Source organism: Rhinoraja longicauda, chromosome 30 (genome assembly GCF_053455715.1).
Source record: "Rhinoraja longicauda isolate Sanriku21f chromosome 30, sRhiLon1.1, whole genome shotgun sequence".
In the NCBI taxonomy this organism is placed as follows: Eukaryota; Metazoa; Chordata; class Chondrichthyes; order Rajiformes; family Arhynchobatidae; genus Rhinoraja; species Rhinoraja longicauda.
In genome coordinates this window covers 14,418,582-14,439,582 of record NC_135982.1, presented here as the reverse complement: position 1 = coordinate 14,439,582, position 21,001 = coordinate 14,418,582, and the positions used below count along the sequence as shown (strand labels likewise).

General features: G+C 39.2%; 1 protein-coding gene across 5 annotated transcripts in view; it reads right to left on the bottom strand.

Annotated features, from left to right (window-relative positions):
* usp48 (ubiquitin specific peptidase 48) overlaps window positions 1-21,001 on the bottom strand; it is an 85,695-nt gene that overhangs the window by 8,642 nt on the left and 56,052 nt on the right. For 4 of the 5 annotated variants that reach the window (XM_078424988.1, XM_078424991.1, XM_078424989.1 and 1 more), the window contains exons 15-21: window positions 20,255-20,326; window positions 16,728-16,852; window positions 14,935-15,057; window positions 7,440-7,501; window positions 4,038-4,148; window positions 2,575-2,708; window positions 1,001-1,107 (exon numbers count right to left, since the gene is read on the bottom strand). In XM_078424988.1, the coding sequence (XP_078281114.1) occupies window positions 1,001-1,107; window positions 2,575-2,708; window positions 4,038-4,148; window positions 7,440-7,501; window positions 14,935-15,057; window positions 16,728-16,852; window positions 20,255-20,326 (734 nt within the window). The remainder of the gene's footprint in view (window positions 1-1,000; window positions 1,108-2,574; window positions 2,709-4,037; window positions 4,149-7,439; window positions 7,502-14,934; window positions 15,058-16,727; window positions 16,853-20,254; window positions 20,327-21,001) is intronic. The other variant, XM_078424993.1, reaches the window with a different exon arrangement.

The window sequence follows — 21,001 nt, the reverse complement described above, 5'->3', positions numbered from 1 at the left end:
CCAAATATATTACAATGGAAAATATAACGATAATCATGGCGACGGCACATTAAATAGTTGTATTTTAATTAGGTGTGTCAGTCTATTTCACATTATGTGCACATATATAAATCAGTATTCAGTTTTCATTTTCATCTTCTATTTACTGTTCAGAAAAAAAGGCTTCGCTTCCAAATGTTGCGCTCCACAAAAAAAATATGCCCCTTTTAAAGGAACAATTTATGCCCTTCACTGAAATCTGTTTAAATTTAACTTTCAACATTTAGCAAATATATCAATGCATCAGTGACAGTAATTAGAATGAATCTGGCAACGTTGTGTACAAGGGGAGATACTGGCCTAACGAAATAGGGGCTTGTTAATGGAAGCAAATCTTTGCACGAATACTGGTCACTGGGCATTTTGTAACTTTGAAAACAGTTTTTTTTTTAAATTGCCAGATTGTTCAATTAAAATTTGAAAGCAATGTTATCACCCATTAAATCTCAAGAATAGGTGATTTTCTTCATTACCTATTTCAGACTTTCTTGGTAATCTATGTCTGTTTGTATGGACTTACTGCAGAATCAATTAGATTCAGGAGACAATAATGAACAAATTCCTAACTTAATTTCTGAAGCAAAATATCATTGAGGTTATCTGGGTCAGTTATAAATTTTCAGCAGTGACATGGCAGAGTATTGTATTAATTCTATTGAGCATTAGTCAGGTTTGCTGAAGGAACAAATACATAATTAGTTAATAAAGAATTTTCCAAATAAGCAATTTCCACTGATGCTTCATTTAAACTCTTATCAAAGTGCAAGATTATCAAAAATCTGAGTTCCATATTGCAATTGAATATACACAAATAAGTGCACTGCAAATTACATAAGTATTGTGAGAGATCGCACAGCTCACTGCCCATTCCCAAGGCTAAAATACAATTTGCTTTCAGTGAGGGCCATTAATTAAGTTACAGGATCCTTTTCAGGAATATAATTTACAAAAAAAATCTTACCTTTATACTCTCCACCACTTTACGGATATATATCGTGGCCTGAGTATACTCTCTTAAATCCCTCTGCTGTTGGCAAAGTAATCCTTCCCTACATTCTCCACACAGACCTACATGTCAAAAAGAAAAGGAAAAGCCAAATACTTTTTAAACATAAAATATGTATTTTTACTTATTTTGTGATTATTTTCAATAACATATGCCAAGTTAAGGTTTTATATTTTTCTATTAATTTTTCAGACATGGGTATTGTTTGACACAATTATTGCCCGCCGTTAAATCCTAACAAGTCCAGGTAACATCTGGTGAATTCTTTCAGCACTCATTAAAACTTCATTACATTCTTCCAGTGACCAGAACTACACAAAGTACTCCAAGTCTAGTCTCACTAATGATCTATACAGCTGTATCATGATGTCGCAACTTTGGTACTCGGTACCCTTCACAATGAAGTTCAGCATGCCAAATGCCTCTTCACCACCTTGTCCAAATGACCTGCCACTTTTAGGGGGATTATTGTACTCCCCAATCTCTTTATTCTACAGCACTCGTCAGGGATCTACCATTTACTAATGGTAACCAAGTCCTATTCTGGTTTGACATACCAAAGCGCAACACATCACATTTGTCAGAGTTAAATTCCATTGCCATTCCTTGGCCCACCTTCCCGACTGACCTAGATAGTGTTGTCAATTTAGGTATACTTTCTCACTGTCCACTATAGCACCAATTTTAGTGTCATCTGCAAATCCAACGTATTAATTTAGATAACAAACAGTAGACACAACACTGACCCCTGCAGCACTCCACTGGTCACAGACTTCAATCAGAAAAGCAACCCTTCACAACTACTCTGGCTGCTTCTTTCAAGTCAATTTTGAAACCTATAGACTTGCTCACTTTAGATTACATGCCCAGCTATAGAAAGGAGTATCTACATTAACATTAAACTCCCTGGCTAAGCGTGCGCAGGATTTTGCCAAAGGCCTTTGTGGAGTCCATATTGGCAATGTCACTGCTCTGCTCTGATCAGTCTTCTTGGTGACCTCTTCAAAAAAATCTATCAAATTTGTGCAACGTGATTTCCCATTCACAAAGACACGCCAACTATCTCTGATCAATCCTTGCCTATCGAAATGCTGGTAGATCCTGTCCCTAAGAATCCCCTCCAACAACCTTCCCACCACTGACATCAGGCTCACCAACCTGTAGTTTCCTGCCTTGCCTTTGCTGCCCCTCAACAACCTCCAATCTTCCGGATCCTCACCAGTGGCTAAATATGATACAAACGTCTCTGCAAGGACCTCCTCGATTTCTCATCTGCCTCTACACAAAGATGACCATGCTGATCTTTAAGGGGGCCTATCTTTTCCCCCTCCACCCTTTTAATATCAATACAGCTGCAGAATCTCTTGGGATTTTCCTTTACTTTGCTTTTAGTATTTTCCTTTACCTTGTATCTATGTAATGTAAATGTAATTTAAAGTGTAATGTAAATGTAATTTAATGCATAATATCCTAAAATGATTCAATCTAAAGAAGAATTCATGCCGATCCCCAAGTGGAAATTGTCTTACCAGGAATGGTGTTATAATCTAATTGTACTGTTCCACTCTCTCCAGTTTTCATCAATCGAATTACTTTAATCGTGTTATCAACAACAAATAATTTGTGGATGATTTCCCATTCACTTGGCCATATCAGAGCTACACTGTGCAAAGGAAGATACAGGTTATTGAATTTTGAACAAAATTCCATCTAAAACAATGAGACATCGAACATTCAAAATTTAAGAGGTTGTGCGGACAATGTTGAACAGTACATCACCCACATTAAAACTCCAATGTCATCTTTGACCTGAAATCAAAGTGGTCAATCATTAAATATACCAGGTATTCATATGAAAGTGGTAATCCCTTTTTATTTTTCTTGTTTGTGCAAGTCATTGGCCTCTCCAGATCTTTGCAGTTATCTCCACTATTATTCCTTTAATACGTTACAGCCTCTGCCCCAGAAAAAAATGAATAACCGTAACTGTCTCCTCACAAAAAAGTGTGCCATGTGAAGTGAAAGAAACAAGGAGAGAAATTAATTGTTTGCTGGAGGTAGAATGTTTTTGCCTTTGAGAAAAATTAGGATACCATAATTTAGTTTAGTTTAGTTTAGCGTGGAAACCAGGGCTGTGGAGTCGGAGTTGTCGAGTCACAGTCGGAGAATTTTGGTGCTGCTGGAATCGGAGTCCGAGTCAGATATACAAGAAATCAAGGAGTCAGAGTCGGGTCTTTTGGGTATCGACTCCACAGCCTTGCCGAGAATGAATGCATAGCTCCCAAATTCTACAAACAGTACAATTCTTAATTTGGAATTCAATCCACATCTCAACTCCATCTGTGATTTTGCTCCGTACTTTTCAATGCCCATAATTAACAACAATCTTTATCTTGAAAGCTCCACTGATTTTAAAGGGGAGGGGGAAGATATTCTGATTTCTGCAAGTTTTTTGTGAAAACAACTTTCTGAATTTACTTCTTATAACCTCGCCTTTATGTCTTCTTGCTTTCGTTTTTTTTCCGTGAGAGATGATAATTTATTTAATATTATCTTCAAAGGGTATTTGAAATTTTTTAACATCTCAATAAAGGAACCCTTAAATCTTCTGAAAGAAGTCAAGGCCATTTTCATGCAATTTATCCTCCTAATGAAAATATCTAAAGCACCAGTGAAATGCCATTAATATGCACTGCTCTCAAGAAGATAGTTTGAGGAGTACTGCCCAAAATGAACACAGTACTTCATTGCCGGTCTGATCAAGGCAGGATACAATTAACACCTAACTTGTGCTTTGCATTTCAGTCTCTTAAGAATCTCCTTCATATGAAGGCAACATTTTTCATGTATGTGGCGATGAAACAAGCGATGCGATTTAACACCTTTATTGGTTATTAATCAAACATATTAAGAAAACACTTAAAATATTAGAATCGCGAGTTGTCTAAAACAGAATAGGCACGTGTAGTGCAAATGATGGAGTAAGACTCACTGTTTCGAATCCTCTTTGGTCATTGACTCTGCTGTAAACATGAGGCCTCCATGCGGACAGAGAAGTGCATTGTTGCCCACAGATGATACAGGACTGCATTTCGTTGGCTTCCTTCAGCAAACAGAACCAAATGAAAGTAGACAGAGGAGGGATTTACAGCAATGTAATGCACTCTACAGTGAAGGACAACTCTAAGTGTAAACAATTAATCAAACTCTAAAATTAAACAGGAAAAATACTCTAATATATTCGGATTTTTGCTTTACATGGTGTGCTTCTGTACAGTAATCTGTACCTGGAGTCAAAGGCATTGAAATGAGCACAGCAATACTGGTAGGGCTTTGTATTGACATCCTTTCCATTTATGCAGAATGATCATGATACTCGGCTGCCCTTTTCAACGTTCAGCGGAGGTAACATAATTATAACCAATACTGGGAAAGCTGCCCACTCTCACCAACAGTGACAAGTTACCAGCACAGGCTCTATCACCATTGCTTCCATTTGCCAAAGGTTTAAACTCTGGTATTCAACCACAACATTCTAAACATTCTTATCCTTCCTACCTTGCACTCAAGGATTCACATTTCATAATTGTAAATTATTTATCATGCCCGACTTAGATCAAAGCATTTAACACAAACATTGCACAGCATAATTGATTACGTGCCTCTTTTTCTCATTTATTATGTGTTGCTACCCTTTCTGCTCTTCTTGTAACTCTTTCCCACCCACCAGTTCTGCAGGAGGCTGATAGTGGAAAAGACAATTTCAGTGTTTTACATCTTAAATGTTGACATATATGCTTAGCTGTAAAGAGACATATTCTTTTCCAATTGAACTTTTGTACTATAAGTGTCTAGGGAAAGAAACATTCATCAGAATTACTGAAGGATCTTCAACCTGAAACTTCTCTTTCCACAGCGTTGCCTGGCATGTTTACTTCAAATATTCAGAATTTGCTGCTCCTCTATCCAATGCCTACATATCTGACAATATGAAAAACTATCCTGTCTGGATAAGCCAGTCAAATCTGGCTAATTACTGCACCAACAATCTATCCACATCATGAAAGTAATGGAGGATTTTATCAGAGGACTATAACGTGCCCATTTGACCTGCAGTCAATCCATTGACTAACGTATTCTTTCACTCTGCATTAAGGCTGTAGTGGGCTCCACATACAGACAATTACTTGCCAAAGCTGCTTGGGAACGTCACCTTCTGCAGATTATGCTCCGCCTAGTTAGAAAACATTTTGATTTGGATATACGTGTTCATTTCATCATTACTGCTGGTCCAAAACATAGAATTCCTTACATAACAGCACGTAGAAGTGCCGACGCCAGAAGGATCGCAGTGGTTAAAGGTGGCAGCTCACCACACCTTCTGAAGGCCAATAAATACTGACATTCTAGCAACACCCTCATTCCATTAATATTTTTTTTGGGTGAGAAAAGAGATTGAGCTAAAACAAAAATGATGGCTCATAACACTACACTGGGGTAATATATTACTGTATTATATATTTACTTGTTGCTTCTAAATGCTGCATTCCATTGTGTTTAAAGTACATGTTAAATGATTTCATGGAGTAATTAATTACTAATTATCAATGTTTCACTATAAAACAATCTACTTGTGCAATAAAAGTTTAGAAATGTTATTGGATGATTATCAACTAACCTCAATTGAGCTACTCACTTTGCTTGAAAATTTACCTGGATATTAATACAAGTAAACTTATCCAAAGTGCAAGAGAGATTACAACACATTTTGCCTCTCTCATCATTTGAATATATCTCAGACTGTATGTGCGAATTAATTGAGTTCTAAATTAAATGTCAACACGAACATAAAATAAAAGTCAAGCATGCTTAACTAATCCAATGAAATTCATAAACTAAAAATTAATTTGTTTGCCAAGGGTCAATAATTAATAGCTTTAAATTTAGAAGACATTTAAGAAAATGATTTACTTCCTGTTTTTGGAAAGAGGTTCACCAGTCAAATATCAAGTTAATGTCAAAGAGCAACAAATCCGATTACGAATCAAGAGACATTTTTAACCAACATTTTAATATATGCATTCTCAAGATCAATACGAGAACATCATGAGGTATCTTGCCTCCACCTATAAAGTTACATACAGATCAAATTATATTGGCTCTGGGAGTACATTCGAATAGCATAAGATCAATATGATTATAGGCTTATATCTGCCTCTTCCTGCCAAGAGCTCCACTGTCAATTAGCTTTTGAGTTCTCTGCACACCATCGCTCATTCCATACCCACACGTGACTCTATTTTCAAATTCCCTACATTACAAGTTCAGATCACTTTCCTTAAACAGGGAAATGCAATTGATCATCAAGGAATCAATGCGTCACCTGTTCTTCTTCATCGACACCAAAACCCACCCCATTCTACAACCAATCCATATTGGATGGGTTCTTGGAAGATTAGCTGTAATGAGACTGCATAGTGAAAGGTCTTAGTTGTAAGAAGTGATGCATACGCTGATTTATTTCCTTGGAGGGATGACAGTTTTAGAATCGGTACATGTTCCAATGTTACACATTGGAGACCGCGTATTAAATTGAAGAACATTGACGAAATTTACATTTTACAAAATATTGTGTGGAATGAGTTTCCAGTCAATATACAAATACTTAATCAATTATGGGCAAAATAGGTATTTGCTTGCAATGACCATGAAAGAATTAAAATAATATTATGAAATGGATTCAAGAGCTGGATTCCTCATTGTTTCAAGTGCCACTATAATTACTGCAGTCTAATTAAGCTTTGAAGCATACAGGAAAATACTGCCTTTTACAAAATCAGAATACTGGGAGGTGATGCACAGTCTAGAGGCATCTCAGAGTGTATGGGAACTTACACGAGCCTGGAACATCGCCTTCAGCACCAAATGAGGTCAGCAATCTGATTTTTTTTTAAAGCTCATTGAACAAACGCAAAACAAATGGCTTGAAAAATGAGAAATCTGCAGCAATGGCTCTGACAGAAATGAACATTTCATAGCAAGTTTGTAGACTTTAAAAAAAACAACAAAATAAGAATTGCAATTCTAACAATTTGAACTCTGTTGATAAGAGAAAACCCACCAAGATGCACTCCTTGATCAAAATGCATTGTCTGGGCAAAGACAAAAATGATGCTTGTGCACCCCTATAGGTTTTGCTGTCTATTTGCTGAGTTGATTAATGGAAAAAATATTTTGAGATAGAAATATTTTGAGATAGAATAATTCCAATTATTAAAAAACACAAAAGATATTTTTCATCTTCCAGCAACAGAGTTTAGAAACTCAACTGATTCCATCACAACAGTCACATAATATTTAAATAATACAGCAGAATGGATATTAAAAAAGTCACCTGATAAACTTCTTCCATTCTTCAACAAAAAACTGGGAAACAACATAAAGAACATCAGTCTCCTGGAAAACAAATTAAGGAACTATAAATATCAAAATTTACATGGTTTTGTTATTTAATCAGGTCAGCCAAAACAGTTTTCTATTCATCTTTGGAAACAAGAGAACTGAGACTACATTTTAATAAAAACATTTGCCATAATGATTATAAATATTTTTTAATATATTCTTTAGTAATGCTTTGCCTCTGATCAATCTTATTGTTAATACTTTTATTCTTCCCGAAAGCCCACAGTTATCCTGGTTGAACACAATACTGTGTTATTTAACAAAATTGGTATAAATTCTCAGATCAGGTAGCATCTGTGGAGAGCAAAAAAATGTATTGGTATTGGTGCCCCCCAAGCAACGATCAGAGCTCGTGATGAGAATACAAAAGCCGGAGCCAGTCCTTGCTGGATGCTTGGGATATCTCGGAACAACCAATATATATGAACCACATTTACTACATTTTAAAATGCTTTAAAACTTATTTCCATTGTCCTTCAGTCAAAGCAACTACTATCAGTTTTCCATTCCATAGTTTTGTTTAAACTTTGTGCTCACTGATATTCGAATAGGGAAGCTACAATGAAAAACCTATCCACGGTGGCATAGTAGTGCAGCGGTAGAGTTGCTGCTTTACAGCACCAGAGATCTTGGTTAGATCCTAACTACAGGTGCTGCCTTTGCGGAGTTTACACCACATGGGTTTTCTCCGGGTGCTCCAGTTTCCTCCCATACTCCAAAGGTTTGTAGGTTAATTGGCTTCGGTAAAATTGTGAATTGTCTCTTGTGTGTATGATGGTGTTAGTGTAAGGGCTCAAATTCAGCGTAGCCATGTGGGTTTTATTGCAGGGGTGTTAAAAAGGTGTAAAAGCTCCAGCTCGATTATGTTGCCAGGACATCCTGTTTATGGCTAAGGGTATCCTTTGATATGGGCAACTGGCTTTAAGGCTTTGATGGTTAGCCATCCTTTGAAGTGTTAAGAAGAACAACTTGCCATATGGACTGCCCTCTGTTCCCAAGAAAGAAGAGGTCATGATGGACACAACGGACACGGAGGTCCCGAAAGAGACAAAGATTTATAGGACATTGTAAAACTTGCCATATAAGGTAGCAACAGGAAATGTACTGACACATGTATTTCGGGTATAAATATGTGTAATTGTTAGCATTCGGGGAGAGAGACTACACTAGCTTCCTAAGCGTTTCTAAACGCTTCGGTTTCTAGACTCTCTCCCACCTGGGTGAGTAGAATAAAGAGGTTAAACGAATTCGGTTGTCTGCCTGTTTTTTCTAATAGGCCACAGACTACAACATTTGGCGTAGTCGGCAGGATCTCTTTGGCACCGTCAACCACGAACGACTAAGCGGCATCGGTGGCTGAAACACGTCCGCAGGGGACAGAGTGCACTTCTCGACCGTTGTTCGAGACCCCGGACGTTGACGTTTTTCAGACACTGAAGTCCCTCGTTTGGGGTTGATTTCGTGTTCAACTGAGATTCACAGACGAACCGATAAGGACAAGGATAAGGATAAGGTTCCGGATTTGGAAGGTAAGGGGCGGTCACTCTTGTCATTGTCTTGGTCTGGGTGCAATTAATATTTATTGGTAATATTTATTGGTAGTATTTATTGATAACATATTTTCGGATAATTGGCAATCAGACATATGGGACAGTCTTTGGATAAGAGTGATGGCGGTGCCCCGGTACAACACATGTGTTATTTATTTATTTGCTTCGTTAATGAAAAGATTGGGAAACGAGGCCTGGCCAGTAGGAGGTACATGGAATGTAGAGACTATCAAAGAGGGGGTGCAGAAGTGCCATCAGGAGTTGAGGGAGCGAAGTTGGAGGGAAAATGAAGGTGTATGATCTAAGACTTGACCGTGCTACCCGAGCTCGAGGTGAATTTTAAACCGGTACCAAAGGGATATATCCCGCACAACAACAAAAGTCAGAATCCGAACCACTGGAGTATATAGCGGCTTTATTAGGTAATCAGGAGTCCAGGGTGACGAGGAACCCTGGACGTGTCCGATCCCCACAGCCTCACAGGCAGATCCACCGGCTGCGGTGGTGCCAGTCCCGGTTCTACCCTCCCCGTCAGGATATTGGGGACTACCCCCCGATAATGAGACAGCATCAGGGAATATGGATAGGTCCCAGACAAAGGGTTAAGTTGCGCCACGAGTAAGAATCCGCACGATCGGCGCTAGAGATTGAGGATGCTGCCCACCCTCGCCTTTTTCAGTACACCTCATGCTGCCCAGCAGGCTGAATTATTTGCCCTCACGCAGGCCTGCCACCTTTGCGTTGACCAATGTGCAAGTATTTACACCGACTCACGATATGCCTTTGGGGTTGCACATGATTTTGGTAACCTGTGGCAGCACAGGGGCTTTTTGACTGCAGCAGGCACTCCTATTAAAAATGTCCTGTTTTTCCGAAATCTACTAGCGAGTTTAACACTCCCGAAAAACCTTGGCTGTCATTAAATGTAATTCGCATACATCTGTCAAGGATCCCATTTCTTTCGGGAATGCATTAGCTGACACATTGGCATGCACAGAGGCCCTGACCCCTACCATTTTAGTTTCTTCAGGCGAACAACAGCAGTTTTCTGCAACTACCGCTATGCCCAGTGTTTCGGAATTCTGCCAGCTTCAGGGGGACGCCCCCGAGGCTGAGAGACACCAGTGGAGCCAGGATGGGTGTTCCCCTTGCGAATCTGACTTGCTTTGGGTTACTGCCTCTGGCAAAGTTTGTGTCCCTAACGCGCTTTTACCTGTTTTGTTGTATTATGTGCACTCTCTTACCTATGCTGGTAAGAGGGGAATGTTGGATGTAATAAATGCTACATGGTATCACCCCAAAATACATTGGGGTTTACAAATTGATTTTATTGAATTGCCACGTGTACATAGTTATAAGTATTGCTTAGTTATTGTTGATGTGTTTAGCTGATGGATTGATTTTGCTATTGATGTTGCTATTTAGCTATTATTACTCCTGCTATTAGGGGAAGTGCACTCAAGAATTATATGGTATTGTGGTCAATCTGTATTTACTCCATGACATTTATGTAAAGACGATCAGATGATGTGCAGAGGAGACAAAGGCACAATACCCTGGAAGGCAGAAGGAATAGGACCCTGCTCAGGATAGTTTAATGGTTTAATAAGACCAGAGCTAAACAATTGAGAGACCAAGCCTATTGGGTTGTATCCTGTGGACATGCTTTGTGCCAGCTTAATTTCCAATGCCTGACAGATGAATTTAGTTTTCCATGTAAGAAGCAGCAGCCGTATCAGGGTCGATGTAGACAAACTCGAGGGTTACATCAGTCGTCCCTACGAGAGGAGATGAGGGGAAGAATAGACTGGGAAAAATTGGAGGTTACATGGGAATTTTGTTATTGTCTTTCAGTCCAGGTATTTTTAAATTCATGTTACAAGTTGACAAAAGCTTTTAATCAGGCGTAGCAACGTCATGGTGAACTATTTTATGGATAACACCTTTCCTTACTCCTATTCCGTGCACGCTTTACTATTGACTTATTTACTGCCTAGTATTGAGAGCGATAACCATTTGCTCGGAGGGTGAGCTGGTGCTTTAGCACACCAGGTCTGCCCGGTTCTTTTTGAATCACTCAGAGCCCTGGCTCCAATAATTGGTGTACGGATTATGATAACCGACCAGATGACTGTGGATTTCAATGTTTTAATGGGTGGTCCTTGAGACCCTATCTTAATCAAACACAGGAGAATTGGCCCCGGATACAAGTTAATTCTCCTCATGACTCTCCAGAAACACCAATAAATACAACTTGTTTCTGTAGAATGGGATCTAGACCAAATGAAGTTGGTCTGTCTGTGGGATTCAGCACATGCACCCATATCAGTACTGCAGTTCCCCCAAGACCTCTTAATGGGACTTACTTAAAATGTGGGAGCTGAGCATATGTCTGGTTACCAGGACTTTCGCCACGGTATGATCAGGGATCTTATGAGACCTGGACAGGGTGCTGTTATCTAGCTTTTGTGATCCCACCTTTACAAATCATAAATCATCCTCTGCAGCATCCAGAGTGGAGCTCTAATCGAGCTGTATTGGAGTTTGAGGGGTTTTGGTGGCTAATATTCCCGAGATGGGGAACCGCTCGGGCGGGAACTGAAATTTGAAACTTAGCTAGTGCCCTGGAACAATTAGCAAATTGTACCGCTGATGGACTGTACGAGACTCAGGAACAAATAGGCCAGTTAACAACTGAAATGGTGGCCCTGCATCTTGTCGCTCTCCAGAATCGTATGGCTCTAGATTTCCTGCTAGCCAAGAGAGGGGGTACCTGTGCTATGATAGGGCAAGAATGTTGTACATTTGTACCAGATGTATCCTCTAATATCACCAATATCGCGGGGCATGTGAACTGTTTATGTATGTGCTGTTATGTTTGTGTGCCATTGTGTGTTTGTTCTTAGTACCTGAACTGATGTACAGCGCTTTGGTCAATGTGGGTTGTTTTTAGATGTGTTATACAAATAAAATTGACTTGACTTGACTAAGAAAATAGGGGCAGATTTAGCCCAAGATCGAATTAATGCTTCAGGATGGGATTGGTTTGGCTTAGGATATGTGTGGGGGCCGATTCTCCATTATGGCAGTATCATTGCGTTAATTGTTGTGATTCTGTTAATCTGTTATTGTTTCGGTCCATGTATATGCCAAATATTTGTCAATCAACCACTTTAAAAGACTGTGATTATAGTATAATCAAAGAGGGGATGTAAGGGCTCAAATTCAGCGTAGCCATGTGGGTTTTATTGCAGGGGTGTTAAAAAGGTGTAAAAGCTCCAGCTCGATTATGTTGCCAGGACATCCTGTTTATGGCTAAGGGTATCCTTTGATATGGGCAACTGGCTTTAAGGCTTTGATGGTTAGCCATCCTTTGAAGTGTTAAGAAGAACAACTTGCCATATGGACTGCCCTCTGTTCCCAAGAAAGAAGAGGTCATGATGGACACAACGGACACGGAGGTCCCGAAAGAGACAAAGATTTATAGGACATTGTAAAACTTGCCATATAAGGTAGCAACAGGAAATGTACTGACACATGTATTTCGGGTATAAATATGTGTAATTGTTAGCATTCGGGGAGAGAGACTACACTAGCTTCCTAAGCGTTTCTAAACGCTTCGGTTTCTAGTCTCTCTCCCACCTGGGTGAGTAGAATAAAGAGGTTAAACGAATTCGGTTGTCTGCCTGTTTTTTCTAATAGGCCACAGACTACAACATTAGTGTACGGGGTGATCGTCGGTCGGCGCAGACTCGGTGGGCCAAAGGGCCAGTTTCTGTGCTGTATCTCTCAAGTCCAAAAACTTGTCTTGAAAAGATCTCTTTGTAATGTTCAAAAAATTAAATCAATTCGCTTTAAAACCTCCTCTTTGCAAAACAGAACCTCACTAACTTTTACAATCATGATTTTTTTCAAAATTTTACAAGATGATGACTTAATTTTACACAAAAAATTATATATCTACAAGACCAATTTTGCCCAGATTATTGAGCATTGTAGACTTGCACAATTTTCAAATGAAAGAATGAACACCCTTTTTCTAATATGCAGAAATTCATATGATCAATTCAGTCCCTTTCTGTCCCATGTTTAAACTGCACAAATTGACATCCTGTCGATAATGCTGAGCCAAATTGAAATTAATGTCCAAATGCAATACTGCAAGATTTTAAGAATGAGAAGTTTCCCAACAATCAACATTAAGTTGCATGTAAACTGGTCATTCATGGCTTTGGTCTTTGATGGATGTTGCAAAAGCATTTGTTGTAAAGAGGCAGCACTTTAAACTTGATCTATCCTGCAACACCTAGTGATTAGAAATGATAAAGTTCATATAAATTCTGTTATTACAATGTTTCTTATCAGCTTTCAAAACAATCATGAAGTGCTTTGTGAGACTGATCCAGCCTCCCAGATAACCTTCATCTACTGCAATTCATTTATTACAACAGGTCCATGATACATCCGCCATCTCCCTGGCTCTACACTCATCATTGAAACATCTCCCGATATGTCACCCATTCCTTCTCTCCAGAGATGCTGCCTGACTTGCTGAGTTACTCCAGCATTTTATGTCTACCATCTCGATAACAAGGTCATCTATGACAGACACCCACTTATTGACTATAGAACACCATAATTCCAACCAAACATCTCCAAATTCCTAGACTTATGATGCAGCGCTCCCCTCTGCATCTGGAACCTCGACTTTCTGACCCACAGAATGCAATCAGTAAATCTAGGCAACACCATCTTCTCGGCAATAATTCTCAACAAGATTGCATACTCAGCCTCTTATTAAACTCCTTATACACTCACAACTGTGCAGCAAAATTATGCTCAATCTCCATTTGTGGGTTCGCAGTGACACCACCGTAGTGGGCCAGATCATCAATGGCACAAGGGTGCACTGAAAGGAGATAGAGAGCTTTGTAGCATGGTGTAAAGGCAGCAACTCTCCCTTAAGGGCCAGCAAAACAAAGGAACTGTTCATCAATTTCAGGCAGCAGGGTGGAGTATATTTCCCAGTTTGTGTTACTAGTGCTGAAATGGAGATGGTCGAAAGCTTCAAGTTCCTAGATTAGAATATCATCATCAATTTGCCCTGGCTCAACCATATTGACATGACAGCCAAGAAACAACATCATCTGTTTCCTCAGTGGGCTCTGGAAATCTGAAATGTCTCCAATAACACATAGCAATTTCTTTAAATGCACCATAGAAAGTATACTATCCAGATGCATCAGTTTGGAATGGCAACTGAACTGCCCAAGACTGCAAGAAATTGCAGACTTTTGAACACAGCCCAGTCCATCATGCAAACCAGTCTCCCTCTCTCACATCTATCCTGTCTATACTTCATGCTGCCTCAAAGCAGCCAACATAATCAAGAATCAATCACAACCTCGGTCATTCTTTCTTGTCCTCTCTTCCGTTGGAAATTATATAACACCAGATTCAACAACAGCTTCTTCACCAGACTTGAAGGGTTCCCTCACATGCTTAGGATAAATTACCGATCTCCAAATCAACCTCATTGTAGCCCTTGCACTTTTCATTTATCTGCACTTCCTCAGTAACTGCAATACTATATCCTGCATGCTGTTTCTCTTCATCTCTTGCACTACTTTGATGCACTTCTGCAATGTATGATTTGCCTGGATTGGGGACAAAATGAAGTTTTTCCACTGTAACTAGGTAAACAACAAAAATTATAAACCAATAAGCCAAGTTATATCCTTCTACTAGAAGGAAAAAAATGAGTCCATTTAACTTTTCTATTTCTAAAGCAATAGGCAATTGGACAACTACAATTAAGATATGCACCAATATTTCACATGCCAGATGCAGCAAAAGCAGGAAAAAAAATCATCTCACCTCAGGCCACTTGATGAGGAGAGGTCTATTTTTGTCTTGAAAAAGACACAGAAGTGCTGATTTCTGCTCATTTGCCATCATTTTGCTCAGCGTCTCGTTTTCCTCACCTTCCTTTTCTAACACCTTTTCCAAAAAATCAAAAAAAATTGCTGTTAGACTTGGCTTTTGTAAACAAAAACAAATGCAAGAAGAATCCAGCCGGTTAACTGTGGAAAGGCAAACCCTAATCAACATTTAGGTCAACAATCCTTCCTCAGAACTGGGTGGGTGAGTGGAGGTTTAGAGTTTTCAAATGAGAGCTAACAGGCCTTCATAAATTACTGGTTAGGCCTCAGTATGCTCAATGAAGGATATCAACTCCTTAGAGAAAGGGCAGAGAACATTTGTCAGACATCAGGGATGAGGATTTTTAATTACGCAGAGAGATTGGAGAATATGCGTTTAATTTCCATTCCGCAAATAAGATTCAGGAGAAATTTATTAGGGGTATTCAAAATTATGAAGCATTTAGCTTTAAAGTCTAAAGAAAGTAGCTTTAACTGGCAAAAGAGACAGGAACACACGACACAGATTAAAATTTAATTTTGAGATATTCTAAAATGAGGGTGGATGAAGTTTTTGGCCCCCTGCTTTAGAAAAAATTGCCATTAAGCAGGAAAGAATGCATGAAGATTTATGAGAATATAACCAAGACACAAGGGCTGGAGCTATAGGAAATGGTCAGACGGACTAGGACTTTATTCCTTGGAACACAGGAGGCTGAGGGGCAATCTTATGGAGTTATAGAAAATCATGAGGTGCATAGACAGGGTGAATGCACAGTGTTTTTCACCAGGCCAGGCTAAAGAACTTGAGGCAACAGGTTTAAGGTGAGAAGGGAAAGGAATGTGAGGGGCAATAGAACCTGAGAGGCATCTATTACACACAGAGGATAATGGGTATATGAAACAAGTTGGCAGAGAGAAGTCCAATAAATAACATTTAAATGACATTTGGACAAATGAATGGATAGCAAAGATTAATAGGGATATGGGCAAATGCAGGCAAACGGGACTAACGTAGATGGGGCATCTTGTGGCATGGACGAATTTGGGCGAACTGACTACTGTTGTGCTGTATGATTCGGGTGACTCATTATCATCTTCAATTAAGGACAATTTTCAATTCTATATTGCTGTTAAAATCATGAGTTATTTTGCTCTACTCCAGTATTCATCTCACTGTGCAAGAAAGATGGTCTCCTAATTTGAGGAAGGACATTCTTGCTATTGAGGGAGTACAGCGTAGGTGATGGCAGGACTAACATATGATGAAAGAATGGATCAACTGGGCTTATAGTCATTGGAATTTAGAAGGATGAGAGGGGATCTTATAAAAACATATAAAATTCTTATGGGATTGAACAGGCTAGATGCAGGAAAAATGTTCCCGATATTGGGGGAGTCCAGAACCAGGGGTCACTTAGGCCAGAGATGAGGAAAAACATTTTCACCCAGAGTTGTGAATCAGTGGAATTCTCTGCCACAGAAGGCAGTGGAGGCCAATTTACTGGATGTATTCAAGAGAGAGTAAGATATAGCTCCTAGGGCTAACAGAATCAAGGGATATGGGGAGAAAGCAGGAACTGGGTACTGATTTTGGATGATCAGCTATGATCATATTGAATGCTGGTACTGGCTCGAAGGGCCGAATGGCCTACTCCTGCACCTATTTCCTATGTTTCTATGTAAAGAAATACTTATACAATTTTATTTTTTTATAATTAGAGTGAAGTTTAAAAAAAATACTATTACCTGACACTGGACACATGGTGAATGATAATGTATGAACTCGGGTGATTTGGGGAAATACGCCTTTAGTCTATGCCACGTTTCATCAGAAACAAGTCTTCTTTCAGTTTCAGATGTACATAAGTCACCTGTTGAAAAATATGTGTAAATTATTAAATCGCTCTGTTCATTCTGTTAAATAGCAAACACAAATGTTTCGCCGATCCTTCAGATATCCCAAAGTGCAACATGGAAATTCTTCACCATTTCCCTAATCACAGTAGAAACGTTATAGATACGATTGCATGACATGCCTGCAACTACAATATTCATCTGATTAAAAGCAGATCAAAGCAGCTACCTGATGTGTGCAAGAAAATAGAATGGATGTCACCATGGGACCATAAACTCCATATTTCTCCCAGGATTTGGTTCAAACAAGCTGGGGTGAAAGTTACTTCTTCATAAAATAAACTCTTTGATAGTGTGAGATACTAAGATGCGGATGAAATGGTCAGAGGGAATCAAAGATAAATACTTCGCTCCGTGGCGCCACAACTGGAATCTTACTCGTATGCTCCTAGCCCAGTCATTTCTATCCTAGGGCGCAGCTGCAGGGGTTCCTCGATGGATTACTTAGGCCCATGCTTCTTCTGCTGTTTCAACATTGACCCCAATATGAGAAGCGAGGACATATGCAAACAATTCCATTTCGTTCTCAACTCTTCAGACATGGAGCAGGCTGAACATGCATCCATGATGCGGATAACATTCCTGCTGGGACTTATAAATGGCTTGTAAAATTCTGTCACACAAGTATAAAACAATGGTCTTCTTTAAGTAGAGAGCATCTAACCATCCCCCATTTACACTGAGTGACATTACCATTGCCAAGTCACTCACACTTCATCATCAAGTTTTACTGCCACAAACTAACCATTGACATTTAAAAATTAATAGCAGCATATCAGCACTTAAGACACCTCTCTTTTAGTGGATGAAATCAATTTTTGAGAATGTCATGCCAGAAAATGACTTGGTGTTTCACTAGTTTCAACAGATTGATCCTTATTCACTAAAGTAATAATGGTCGATTCTAAACAATTATATATTCACTTTAACCTGGAATTACTTTTTGAACTAAAAATTGAAAACTGTACCACAAAATGCAAGTTTTTATACGAGAAGGAAGAATGAAGGAAACTTGCTCCAATGTGACCTCCAACAAAGAAAAATGGAAACTACTCAGGCCGAATGGCCGCCTACTTTGTTACTCAAGTCTTTCAAAACACAGATGGTGATCATTCATCAAATCGCATCCACGTTATCTCTATAAAGTAGTCTCTATAAAAATGCCTATTCTCACACCATTCCTTATTATCCCTAACCCATTTTCAACAACTTGTTGCCATCCATTTCATAATTCTACATTATCAGCTTCCATTAGCTAAAATATCAACTCAACTGGACCATTTACTATTGGTTTTTAAACCTACAGAAGAACAGCTTTACCCTTTCTACCATACCAAAACCTCTATCTTGAAAACATACCTTTTAACCTTCTCTGCTCCAAGGAGAACAGCCCTAATTATTCCAAGTATTTCAAACTGAAGTTCTTTGGCCACAGTAATATCCTGATAAAGTTCCCCACATTCTATCTATTGGCACGTTTACCATTAGCTGTAGCTTATTCTCTTTTCTTTCATATCCTGTACTGTTGCAAACCAAAATGGTCTTGTGTTTTTCAATCACTGTATCAGCCTTCCCAGTCATCTTTAAGGATTTGTACAAATAGCCACTCTGGCCTTTCCATCCTCTCCAATAGATCACCGTCCTATAGTTTCCAAAATTATGTTTACATCCCTTCCAAAACAAAGGAACAATATTGGTTACTCTTCAGTCCTCTGGAACCTCACCTTTGACTGGAGAATACAATTATCTTCAACAAGGCCCTTGCATTCTCCTCTCTAGCCTTTCTCAATAACGCTGGATAGATCCCATCAGGCCCAGAGGATTTAGCCACCTTAATTGTCTTCACCTCCAACTACACCTCCTCCTTGATCTGAAATTGCCCTAGCATATTAGTGTACACCACACTGATCTCACTATTATCCATGCCCTTCTCCTTGGTGAATACAGCTGCAAAGTACTTGTTTATTACCTCACGTACATTCTCTGATACTAGCATAAATTCCCACTTTATCTATCTGATCCTATCTACTCCCTGGATATCTGCTTGTTTTTAATGTACATATATTAATGTGCATGAAGATTAAAGGGCAGCACAGTGGCACAGAATTATAATTGTTATTGGTAATTGTGTGTTTGGAGTTTACACGTTCTTCCTGTGACTGTGTGGGTTTCCTCCAGGTGCTCCGGTTTAGAAACATAGAAAAAAGCTGCAGGAGTTGGCCATTCAGCCCTTCAAGCCAGCAATGCCATTCAATATGATCATGGCTGATTGCACAAAATCAGTACCCCATTCTGGTATTTTCCCTATATCCCTAAGAGCTAAATCTAACTCTCTCTTGAAAACATCCAGTGAATTGCCCTCCACTGCCTTCTGTGGCAGAGATTTCCACCGATTCTTAACTCTCTGGGTGAAAAAGTTTTTCTTCATCTCAGTCCTAAATGGCCTACCCCTTATTTGTAAACTGTGACACCTGGTTCTGGACTCCCCCAACATTGGGAACATTTTTCCTGCATCTATCCTGGTCTCGACCCGAAACGTCACCCATTCCTTCTCTCCAGAGATGCTGCCTGTCCCGCTGAGTTACTCCAGCTTTTTGTGTCTATCTTCGGTTTAAACCAACATCTGCAGTTCCTTCTTACACAAGTTAAATGGTGAGATAGGTGGTGGTACAGGGAGGGACGACAGCATCCAGATGGGAAGAATGAAAGTGGGCAGGATGATGGGATAGGATGTCTTATGAGGGATAATGAGACAAGGAAAGTGAATATTTGAAACACAATTGGGATGATCACCCAAAACACATTTTCAGGTAGAAAACTGAGTGGCTAGCTTGGGAAATGGAGAGACATTATTGAAAGCTGTGAAAATCCAGATGTTGCTTGTCCATCTATTTGCTCTACCATTTGCTTTGCACAAGCTCTATCAATCCCTAAAGCTTCCCATTTTATTTATTTTTAGATCTCACTGGTTTTGACAATAACGGTCTACTGAAGTTAAACTCTGGTATTTAACATCATGAAATACAATCTTAACTTGATAATTGTTAACCTTGTTTTCTTTTCCTTTCCTTATCGTCTTATGTCTCTTAATTCCCTTTTATACAGCTTCTGCCTGGTTGCTTATGTTTTCAACCCATGAATCTCATTGATTAAGGAGGCATGTTTCATTAAGGCAAGATACCATGTTGTATCACACCATTATAAACTCTCACATCGAGCATGTTACCACATATAAATAGAAGTATGAAGAAATAACCTTCCTAATAAGACAAGAAATAGCTCAGAATTAAAGAGGAAAATCAGAAGTTTATAAGAAAATAATTACAAGAATCTCACTTCATTGAACACATTCGACCTACCATGCGGACAGACAAGGTCTTCATTGAAATTGAAGTCTTCACCTTCTTTCTCTCCCGTCATTTCATCATCTCCTAGAACAAATTACAACATTAAATGCGGATACATGGATACGACAATAAAGAGTTCTTAAGGTACACAACAAAAATGTCAAAAACACTAAATACAAGTGTATATGTAAGTTAGGTATGAGCGTAGCTTAAATGCTCACTTAAACAGTACAACTCATGGAACGATCTAAGATGAGGTGCAGGTGAACCAACAAGCTAAGTTTCAAAACAAACTATTTAACTTACAAAGTTTTCCTGCAACAATGTTCTGTTAATTCTCTAGCCCTCTTTCAGTCTTACACTGTCTGGGAGCTCTTGCACTGTTATATGAGGCCCAATTCAAGTTTGAGGAAAAACACTATCTTCCACCTGGTTCTGCTGCAGCCATTCAGATTCTGCATCAAATGCTCTAGCTTCAGATAACTCACCTGTACCCAAACCGCTAATTTCAGTTGCAAGTCCACCATCTAAAAGACTGGCTAAGTTTTTCTTTCTATTGATGCAGTTTGACGTGCTGGGCATATCCCGCAGATTTGCTCTTGGCAATATGTGATTTTTTTTTGTTCATTATATCACCTTCTTACTGCCTCCAATAACTTCGCTGGGGACCTCTAAAACATATCCCTGAAGCAACCCAGGCCTCACACTATCACAGATATTCCCCATGATATGCCTATCCATATCCTATCTTCTCTGCAA